This window comes from Argiope bruennichi, chromosome 3, assembly GCF_947563725.1.
Source record: "Argiope bruennichi chromosome 3, qqArgBrue1.1, whole genome shotgun sequence".
Taxonomy (NCBI): domain Eukaryota; kingdom Metazoa; phylum Arthropoda; class Arachnida; order Araneae; family Araneidae; genus Argiope; species Argiope bruennichi.
In genome coordinates this window covers 72593912-72605861 of record NC_079153.1, presented here as the reverse complement: position 1 = coordinate 72605861, position 11950 = coordinate 72593912, and the positions used below count along the sequence as shown (strand labels likewise).

The window sequence follows — 11950 nt, the reverse complement described above, 5'->3', positions numbered from 1 at the left end:
ATGTCCTTCGAACATTCGTAAAATGACTTTTTTTTTTTCAAAAATAATGTAATTATATTTTACAATATAAATTATGAAATAAAGTAGCCCTTTTAGATAATACAATTCAATAGAAATATATCTTAAAATATATTGGTATCCTTTATCCAGTTTATTAACACATTTTCTGATAAAGAAAATAAAATTAGATATTTTTGAACAATAATGATAGAAATTATGCTAAAAATAACAAAGAATTTTATTAATTTTGCAGGGGAGAGGTCAAAAGTACATATTAAGTAGAATTAAATTGCTATTTATGAAATTGAAATAAAGAATGAGGAAAACATATCAACAAATGTTTATGAACATAAAAAATTGTTGAAAGAATAAGAATATTTAAATGTAATTTTTCATGCTTTTAACTCTAAGAACTTAACTAATTTTTTTTTGATAATCTACTCCTTGTACTACATCATACTTTTCAATAAGAATGGGGATTCATTCAATTTGGCATTAAGAAAAGGTAAAATTGCACTATGAACTCCAGAAAGCGAGGAGTGTTGGAAATCATTTTGCACAAAATTAATGCCTTTTCATTGTTGATTTAATAATATTGTTTTTTTAATAATTTTTATATCGTAGAAATTTTCTGAATATTATTGCCTTTGTAATCATTCATTAATTTGATTTTTTTCTCTGTGATTTCGTTAAAGCTTATTTTCTTCTACGTTTCATTTTTCCTTTTTCATTCATTCATTCATTTTCTCTCATTAGTTTTTTTAATCAAGGGATGAAAATTTTCTGTGAACAAGGTTGCAATATAAAAAAGCAGTGACTAGGCACTGTAATGTAGTCGTATAGATTTGAAGGTGCCGAAGCTGTCATTTCTGACGTCTGTGCGGAATGTTTCTGTTGAGAAAATTCATTTGGTGCAAATGCTTATTGACTTTAAAGGTTCTTTCTTATACTAGAATTTTTTCTATAACACTTTAAAAGAAACTCATCCCTTTTTCATCTACAATAGCTGTCATGTCGTGGAAAATATTCCTTAAACATATTTTTGAATATTCTTTTAGAGGAACATTCCCCACATGCAACTTTTGAGCTAGATTATTTTGTTGAAATGTTTTTTGTGTTAGTAATTGAAAATTAGAAATATGCTTCATCTGAGTATTAAAATACAGGAAATCCGATTTCTTTTAATTATAAAATATTTTTATTCCAAAACTATTTACACGTGTTGAATTACATAAAAGAAAATTTAAAAACATACAAACAGTAGATACTTTACATACATAATGACGAGTTGGTCATTTGACGGATCTATAAAAATTTTTTGTGATTTCGAATATTATCATTGTATCGGGGTTTTCTCTCTCTCTCTCTCTCTCTTTTTTTTCTATCATGCAATTTCATTAAAATATAAGTACTTTTGTAGAGGCATGATAATTCTATTGCCTATAATTGTCAGAGTTAAGAGGATCAACATGGCTGCATAGTTTAAGGAAATAAATTCTTTTTTTCAATAGTTTATGCAAAACATATATGTTTGTACCCTTTTTCTTTCTTGTTAATTTCCATAAAGAATTTTTTTTAACAGATTGAATCCCATTATAATGTTCATGCAAACATATATAAGAGAACCAATAAATTAAATAGAACCTCAATAACCAAAGAAGGTTGCAAGCTTTAAAAACAGACGATTAAGTCACTGTGTAACCATTTTCTTTTTCTAATACTTTTCCTCCAGTAATTTTACTTCTTGCTTCTTTCTTTACAACCATAATTTATTAGATGTCTAGGTTAACTGATGGCACTCTATGCAGCATTCTATCGGAATGTATATATCTTCAGTCGATACAAGGGATGTTCTTCAAATTGGTCATTGAAATAGTGATATATGTATCTCAGGTGAATGTATTTATATCAAATTTATGTAGATAATAGTAATCAAATATTGCTACTGCTTTAAGAACAATGGCGGAATTGTTTCTTTTTCACAAATTTTAATTAATAAAATAAAGTGTTTTAAACAACACCTATTCTAATGGCTCTTAATTACTTAACTTTTTAGTTGGTAATCTGCCACTCTCTGAAAAGTATATATATATTCTCTGAGTTATTAATATAATCGCCAATATCTGCTTTTTGTTGAAGAATTATATTTTAGGGTTGTTGATGAAATAGTTGTTATAGTTCTTTACTGCTTTTATATAACAGTTCTAATATGAATTTTTTTTAAATCCAGTTTTATAGATTTTTTTTTTTTACAAATCCCAAATGAATTTTTGACATATAACAATATTAATAAATTTTTTTTTCTGATTCAAGAAATGGTTATCTAAGATATTTAATTATACTGTGCTTAGTAAAGAATTTTATTTTTTTACCAAGCATGATTTACTGTGCATAAATCAAATTAATTTTTTTTCTTTCCTTGACGAATCGCATTAATTTGACAGAAAGAAAACCAAAGAAAATGGTCGGTTGCAATTGCGCTTCAGTTCTTTCACCTCATAATTCTTATTAACCCTAGATTATAAATAACATATAGTATCGCAAATAATATGATTATTTTTTTTAGTTCATTTTTTTACATCAGTTTCTTTTCTATTTTGTCCCGTGATTTAATAAAATAATAAATTCTGATATATGTCAGAAGACCATCTCGCCAAATAATCATTTTGCTATGTATAAATACAAATAAAGGAGGTAAATAAGTGTTCCTGATTCCAAACAACACGTTGTTGTAGTCGATTCATTATTTATATCCTGAAATTGGCTTTTGTCAGTCCGGAGGTCATCGTGCCATCATTTGGCAAAGGAGGGAGAGTGGCAGTTTCTGGTCATAGATAGGACTGTACGACTGGCCTATCCGGCTGATACGTAAGCGGTTGCAGATGGCCACAAGAAGGCGAAATGGTACAGAAAACGGTGCAGATGGGACCTCTTACTTCAATTCGGTGAATGCCAGTATGTCGCTTTCGCATCTCGTCCACGCTTACTGGATAATCAGGTCCTGGACTTTTGCCTAGATAGTCGGGCTTTCGAGGATACATCTCATCACCTGAAAATATATGAAAATGTTTATGAACTTTTAGAATAGTATTTAACTCAATAATATCACTGTTGTCACATTTTTGGATTTACATTTTTTAAAAAATGTTTTCTGGAGCATATTCTGGTTTAATTGTTTGTTTTAGAAAATCTTTCAACAAAATTTTCTTGTTGATTTACATAATCCAAGAGATAAAACACAATTTTTAAATGATAAACACATTGCAAATGTAAACATTTTTAAACCAACTCAGCACTAGCTTTAAAAAAAATATAATAATATTTATAGACTGCTTTATTATCTCTAAATCATAACACACATGATTAAAAAATCGTTCGGAACATTCTACAAGCAGAACATTTACCGCTTTGGCAATAGGAATTTGAAGAGTTCCTATTGAGAAGAAAAAATACATAATTTATTAAAGTATGATGCATGTAGGTACTAGTGTAGCTGATTAAGAAAGTTTTTCAAAATTTTAATTAGATTTTTAATGAAAAAATTAAGAAAAGTTAATATTTTCCTCAATAACTTTGGTGCATATATAAACAATATTTATATCACTTTAAAATTAAAAAAAACAAACAAAAAAAAACAAAAAAAAAACTTTTCAATAACTAAAAAACTTTAGTAAAAAAAAAGTTTTTTACTAAATTTTTTCCTTTTTGTTTCAATAAATTTTTAAGCACTTTTCACAATAAGCACTTTTTTAAGCACTTGTCATTGTTTTAGTTACTGAATTTATAATGACGCACATTGCGCCGATATTATATATATATATTCATTAGTTCTTTTAGCCTTAATTTGCTCCAAAAACAAAAACAAAACTAGAATTAATTGATAAAAACTATTATATTACTTAGTTTTTATGCTGTTTTAAAAATTAATGATGAAACTAGTGCCTGCCGGCAGCTTAAGTTTTTGTGAAAGTCATTTTATTTGGTGCGAAAATGTAATCTTATGACTTCAGTATATTATTATCTCACTTATAACATAGAGAACAGTATATTTTATAGGTTAGATTAACTATTTGTGAAGAAAGATATTGTGAGTTCAGCTGTATGATGACTCAGTTTTAAGATAAAAGGAAATTTTGATATGATGAAGAAAGCTAAATTATAAAAGCATGTTTACACTTCCGAAGTCGTCACTGATATCGAACTTTATAGGGTCTAATGTATTTTCAGCTAATAGGGTTTTGTTAAAGAAGTGTGAAATTAGCATTTTTATGTCGGATGTAGATTTTACAATTCATTGCCAATGTTTCCTGTCAAATACGCTTGTTACGATGGCATTTTTCTTGGTTTGACACTGTACCAAAATTGCAGTGTCTGTACACTGTTTTGAATTAAGTCACTTTGGAATTATATTTAATGGAATTATAAAACACGTGAACTTTGAAAAAACACGAAGGCGGAATTCTTTTACTCCGCAAAGAACGTATTCGGTAACTAACCTCTTTCCCCATCTCTCGTCTACACCCGGCGGTCGGGCCATATGAATAAATACATGTTTGAATATTCATGGCATCTGCAAAGGGAGTAGAGGGAAAGAAGAAAGAAAAAAGCTTCCGGGGTCAGGAGAGAGCTTAATGTTTACCGTCTAGGTCAAGGGTATGCCGCCTAGGAAGAAAATTAATTCATTTTTCTATTTGCATTTGAAACTTTACCTGAGAACTCTACTTTTGATCAATGAATGCAGAGAAAGTCGTATCGTCAGTGGACGATTTAGGAACTTATCGGCCCTGGTTAAAGCATGTAACGAGGCCCATCTTTTAATAAAATGGCAAATTTAGTTCCACATTTTGGCAGGTTAATGACTTATTTTAAATTAACATAAAAATATTTTAAACTTAGCGGCCCTGGGTACAGCACATAACGAAGCCCCTCTTTTAATAAAATGGTAAATTTAGTTTCGCATTTTGGCAAGTTAAAGATTTATTTTAGGTTAACATTTAAAAAATATATTAGCTTTGAGAATATATATTTGTTTTCATTTATTTATCATGTCTCTAGATTTCTCTGGCACCTACGCTTGTGAACAATGTTAGTGAAGCACATGTTCGGTTTTAGAAATATATTTATAACTAAGAGAACGCGATGATATAGATAGGAACCTGACCAATTTACATTCGATAAAGTGTTAATATTATCTTAATATTTTATCATTCGTAGAATTTATATTTTTTATTAGCTCATTTATTTAGCAAATAGAAAAATAAAAGTTTTTAATCGACCTGCTCGCGGCCCCGAACTGTTACTTACTTTGTTGAATAGGATATCTACCACTGGATATCAAATAAAGGCTTCATATAAATTTAATAAATAAGTACAGTAGAACAGAACGATTATTCTGATTTCTATCAACCCAAGTTTGTGTCAACCGAGTCAGCAACAGAAAAGCGTAAAGAGTATTTAAATTTTAAAATAATAATACCCATCCAGGGGTAATGAGTATTTTTGAATGTGAAATGCTAGCTCGTTCCCCCCCTCCTCCCCATTATTATGAAAGCAATCTTTTCTGAATTAAAAACAATCGTTACAAATGTCATAAGATGGATTGATGGTATTTAGTATTCATTATACAAAATTTTTTGCATGAATTACGATGACATCATAACGTTTCTTTTGCCTTTCGAGATTTATTAAGTTAATTTTCAGTATACCGTATTAATGGTTTGGTTTCTTTGTGCATTTGGAATCTTGAAATCATGATCTACAAACCGTGGATCACTGTTTGGGAAAAGGATTAGAATTATATTTTAAAATACATTCCTCTCAAAATAAAGAAATTGATTTACTAATTTCAGTTGTAATTTCGGAAAAATTGTTAGGGTACATTTCATCATTCAGAATACTCATTTTTTCTGTTCTTAATTCATTCTTAGTAATTCTGTTAGAATATTTGAGTTTCGTTACTTCCGCTTACGAGGTTTAATTGAGTAGTTTCTTATATGGAGTATACATTTATCTAATTTTTATATAATATGCTACATACATGCTTTCTTCAATTTTGAAAAATATTCGAAAAAAAAATGATCCGATGCTGAAAATACAATAATTTAAAAACATTTTAATCTGACATGCTTATATTTGGCAACACCAACATATGCATTATTACCTATTTTTCCGTCTATTCTCTTCGCATAGATACTAATTTCAAGTTATTGTAACTTTATTAACGTGTTGGTTACTTTAGATAGTCAGAACCAATAATTGGTGCCAGGTAATTCACCAATTATTTCAATTTAGTTTTATATCTTCTATGACCATTTAATTTTTTTGCAGATATTATTCCTCAGTCATTAGGCAATCGTGATACTTTTCCTTTACTATTTTCACGATTCCTTAATAAACTTAAAATATTTTTATCATTTTATGCATTGCAACCTTCACGATTTTTCTTGTTTCAACATAGTAATATATAGTTTTAACATTGAAAATGTTTAGCAGCAATTACCCATTTGGAATTCAATCCAAGTCAACAAATGTAATACTTATTTTGAGATGTATCTTTTTCCTTGAAGTATTACATGGAAAAAAATTCAAATGCTAAAGAGTTTCAAATTAGTTATTGCATTATCAACATTTTTTTGCAATTGATTAGAGATGAATCAATTCTGTACAACATTACTCGCAGTTATAATTTGTAACTGTAAGCCTGAAATCCGTAAAAAATTTGTTGGTTCTCAAATGCATCCATTTAATTTAATTGCAATATGTTAGTACACATAAAAATTGGAAATGTTTTAGAATGCGTTCAGATATGATTTTATCTCCATATTACGTAATTAAACGTTCTTCACTGACATGAATACAAATCATATAAAGAACCTAAAATTACCCTTTTCATTTTGACAAATTGTAATCATTATTTTTGATTTCGTAATTTTGATGTTTTCGGGTGATATCTTTTTTTCCAGAAATATTTTTCTGAAATTTTTTTGTATTGTCTTAAAATTAAAAAAAAAAAAAAAAAAAAAAAAAAAATTCTTTCCTGTCCAACATTAGAGAAGACAGGAAGCAAAATTTACATATTCTCGAAAATAAAAGAACATAAGGTATTAAATTGAAATTAATTACTTCTTTCCTGACGAGAAGAAAAGGATGAGCTTTGCCATCTGTTGCGATAGAGATTCAAGCAATAGAGGTCCCTAATTACTGAACTAGATGCCATTTTCCCCACAACAAATCATTTTCATTCCTCAATGATATCCAAATGAGTTTATCTGAATCTTAAGCAAAGTATCGGAGCTTTGTGTCAGTATAACAACTGAGGATGGAGATCGACAAGAACGTTTGTAGAATCTCTAAGTACTGCCGAATAATCAGTCGAATATATGCACAATAGAAAAGTAACGGATGTGCTGCAATTTTCCTGAATATTCTGTATTCAATAGATTTAAAGTGAGTAATACTTTGATCCTCAAACAAGATGAGAACAAGAAGAAAAAGATATTTCGTCCACTACAAGAGAGGAATTGTGCGAGATTTTCCCAGGAGAAAAATCTTAAGCAATTTGCAAAGACCAAAAAAAAAAAAAAAAAAAGAATGAGAATTTTGAATCATTTCAAAATGAGTATAATCACAGTGACTAAATAGACGAGAGAAATGTTAAAATGTGCACTTATTACTGGATATGGATGATATAATCTGTGAATGCTTGTCGACAGACGATTATATCTTGATTTGCAAAACATAATAAGTGAATGGTTTGTTGATAGACGAGCAAATTATTTGGTTTTCACCAAGACTGATATTTAAATATTTATTGCTTTATCGTATACTTAGTATAGAGAAAGTATAGTAATCGGCAAAAAAATTCGAACTCGCGACGAATTCGAATTTCGACGAATCTCCACGTTTCAATCCTCCCTGAGTAAAAAACATATTTTTGAAAAATATCCGTCTGTCTGTCTGTGACAAAATTCAAAAAACGATTGGATTTAGATGAATGAAATTTGGCACACAGTCTTTAAGGCAAATTTGTTGCTTTCCATCTAAATGTGAACAAAATACACTCAGATGAAGACTTTCTGTCCTACTGTTATAATATAAATTAAGAAGAGAGCAAGATGGATAAAATTCGGCACGCACATTTATCATGTATGATGTAGACACTTCTCAAATTTTGAGCTAAATCGAATAAGGGGTTGAGCTCTGTTGGTCTGTACTTTCAGAAACATATAAACGCTATAACTCAAAACGCAATGCGTTAACAATATTAAAGTTGGTATGAAATTTTGTGACTACAAATGCAACTTTTTAACAAATGTTTTGCTTCAATCGATTGGGAGAAATGCATCTAAAATACAGATACTATTTTCAGATGTTATTAACCACATGACCGGGCTCTTTCGCCAAATAACTCGCCAAGGATGACACGATAGTTATATTAAAAACGTTAAATTCAAGCCTAAAGTTAATATTTCGCAACTCTTGTAAGCCAATACCATGTAAAAGGTACTCTGGATGACAAGTTTATTAGAGAATATGTGAGAAAATTTTTAGGAGACTAAAATTAGTTTTTCAATGGCACCACATTAGAAAACTATCAGAAGAATACAAAGCATCACAACACTGAATGGATGGTTCACAAAGTATCATATTTCTGTACGGTAGTAGCGATATGATCCATTGTTTATAAAAAATAAGTCATAATGTGTCTTATGGTGCAAAAATTATTATAATGATTACATAATCCTTGATTTAAAAATAATCACTGTTACGATATATATATATATACAGATCTGCATTTTTGTAGATCCTATTCGTTTTTGAGGTTGGAGACTGAAACGTTTGCAATTTCTAACACATCCTTATTTATTAGATACACAGATTATCTATATATCTATACAGAAATAATTTAGTTATGTTATGAAATTCTTGAATTTGTAATCGGAATATAACTAGGACAATTGGATTTAAACAAAACAGACCTGGCAGTAGTGAAATGACTCCATCCTGGCAGGTAATGATGACTGGCAACCACCGCTCGACGCCCTTATTAGCTCGGTCCCTTGCGAATGTTCTTAGGGTCTGGAAAGAGCTGAAATGGATGAGCCGGGACAGTTCATATACTTGGGGAGGGGCCAGGAACAAGGCGTTCGTCGAATGTTCCTCCAACATTTCTTCCGGGGTACACCACTAAAAGCAATATAAATTATTGACTCTTAAGGATAGATAGAATTTCTTCGAAAAATATCTGGGATCTATAATATCACAGACCGTTCAAATTATAGAAATTATTAAATGTGTGATGAAAGAATCGTAATTTTTTTCGAATATCCTTCGATTTGAAAATATTTTTAACATAGGATAGACATTATTTCTTGTTTGAAGAGGTAAAATTTTGTCTAAAAATGTTATATGAGAACAAAAAATTGCACTTCAAAAGTTATTCAGGATTTACATGTTATTGCAAGAATAATGTCTATCCTGAACATATTTGCAGATATCTACCTAAATGCCATCTAAATGATGCTTTTTTCCCATTAAATTTTCATTCTTCTTTTTACTTAATCCTTAGATCCTTTTTACTTTTTCGTGTATGTAGTATAGAGAAAGTACAGTATACTAAATTTACGGTCTCTATATTAAATCAAAAGTACTGCTTCTTTCTCTGGAAGCTTTCGGATATTTGTTGTTTTAAATAACTTAATGCTTACCACCAAACCAGAAAAATGCGAAACTTCGATCTTCTAGATAATGTACACAGAAAATACACTATTGTTTTGTTCTCATAGGGGGAAAAAAACAAAAACGGAAATTAAAACTAATCATTTTAGTCTACGCTTATAAATGAATTTTAGATTAAATTAACGAGTGAAGTGAAGAATAGTGTGCCCCCGAGTTTGTCGCCAATATGGCAACCCATCGGAACGCTCTTCTAGCAACCTTAATACTCTTTTGTTTACTACTTTTTGTAATAGTTGAGTTGTACTTAAACTACAACTATATTATAAAAAATGTTAAATTAAAAATATTAAAAAAATTTCGATTAAAGATTTTAATTTTGTTCTTTAAGTTTATTAAATAAAGAAAGTTAAGCTTATAATTAAAAGTATTTTCTATTTCCTTTTGTTTTTAATGTTAATATGAACAGAAAATATTTTTTCTTTTGCAATTTTTAATTGTCAGTATGCGCTTTAAAAATCGTCTGAATTCTTAATTTACGAAATCGTCTGCATTCTCACTTTAAAAGACAGCTGCAATGAAATTCTTCGCAGTTCTTGTAATTCTCTTGGTGTTCTAACGGTTGGTTACCTTCATAATTTGTTATGTAGGCAATTGTGCAAGAATGGATGTCGGGTAAATGGATGGAACAGAGTATTTCGAACCTGTAGAATGGATGAAAGGTGAGTGAAATGTGTATATATATATATATATATATATTACGAGTTGATGAAGTTAGGAAAGGATGCTTGTTTGAAATTTTGTATGGAGAATGGTTTGATATCGAACTGGCAGAATGGATGAAGGGTGAGTGGAATATATTTTTTTACGAGTTGATAAAGTTGGGAAACGGATGCTTGTTTGAAATTTTGTATGGAGAATGTTTCCATTGCTTCTTCCTCCGTTGTTTCTTTTGTTTTGGTTATGGATTGTTCTGTTATCTACACAATCCTTATGTTCACTGTGCTAGCGAAGCTACTAGGTTGTAACATCCTACGGCCCGCTGCTAGCGAAGCCGTAGGATGTTTTTTTTTTAAGTTAAAAAATTCTGCCCGGTGCCTTCTACAGATGCCAAGGGCATCTGTAAAAAGCACCGGGCAATCTGAAAAAAAAAAAAAAAAAAATACTTATTAGTAAAAAGTCCTAATTTTATGGCGGTAAATGGTACCGTAACTATTCCGCGGAAGTATTTGTTTATTTTGTCCGCCATCTTTATTGGGGACTTGGCATTGTTGGCGCAGCAAGGGCACACTAAAATTCACTTTTACCAAATTAACTACTATGTAATGTTGTATGTATGTACCTCTCGATTTTAATATTTCAGCTATAAATATGATTTGAAAATCCTTTTCCTTTAGTTGATTTTCCTTAAGGATAAGAAGAATTTGAACAGATGATTTTTAGTAGATATTCATTTTTAAAATTATAACTAATTTATAATTGATTTATTGAGATCTAAATGAATTTATTTGCCCAACCATCTTTAGATTTCAAATGTTGAATTAGTAGAGGCATGTCTATTCAATATTTTAAAAATGAAATGGCGTAGCACATAATTTGATTGTTACATCATTATGAATCATTGAAAAGTTATCAGAAATTTCATAACGTACAAAACCTCAAATTAACTATTTAATTTATCTTAAGTAGTAGCATGAAGATTTTACTTAAAAGCATAAATGACTGCAAACATTAGTCAGTGCCATGAATTTAGTGCTATAAATTATTCTGAATGTTTGATTTTCTCATTTTCTTAAAAAACTTTCAATGCTTAAAAGAAAAAGAAAACAACTACTGCAGTTTGTAATATGGAATCTCGGTTCAATGCCAGATCATTGCCCTATTCTTCTAAAAATATTTTTTTTTCCATTCTCGTAGCTGTCAAAAAAACTTGTTTGAACCATCAGATGGCAACTGTAGCATCAGGAAGTCATGGATATGAGTGTCAAAGATTTTAATAAAAGCATATTGATGAGTAAATTGCTTGTAAAGTCATTTATCTGTCTCGTTAAACAGGCTAATGACTCTTTGGCTTCTCTTTACAATCAGACTACATCAATTTGAGTAACTCATCTGGACTGAAGTACTTTTGTGTCGGTTCATCACAGATTATAATTTAATTTGAGAATATTGACCCACTTAAGCTGTCTGTAAATGTAAGTAATGCCTGTAAGCTGAATATAAATGTCTGAATCGATGTTTAAATGGCTAATTGAATCGTAAAGAAATCACGCAA

At 29.7% G+C, this 11950-nt stretch overlaps 1 protein-coding gene across 6 annotated transcripts in view; it reads right to left on the bottom strand.

The window, feature by feature from the left end:
• Nucleotides 1-1172: 1172 nt before the first annotated feature.
• LOC129963761 (acyl-coenzyme A diphosphatase NUDT19-like) overlaps nt 1173-11950 on the bottom strand; it is a 74597-nt gene continuing 63819 nt past the window's right edge. For 3 of the 6 annotated variants that reach the window (XM_056078299.1, XM_056078301.1, XM_056078303.1), the window contains exons 4-5: nt 8979-9186; nt 1176-3049 (exon numbers count right to left, since the gene is read on the bottom strand). In XM_056078299.1, coding sequence (XP_055934274.1) covers nt 2829-3049; nt 8979-9186 — 429 coding nt within the window. In that variant the 3' untranslated portion in view covers nt 1176-2828. Of the gene's footprint in view, nt 3050-8978; nt 9187-11950 lie in introns of all 6 variants that reach the window. The other 3 variants (XM_056078298.1, XM_056078300.1, XM_056078297.1) reach the window with 2 other exon arrangements.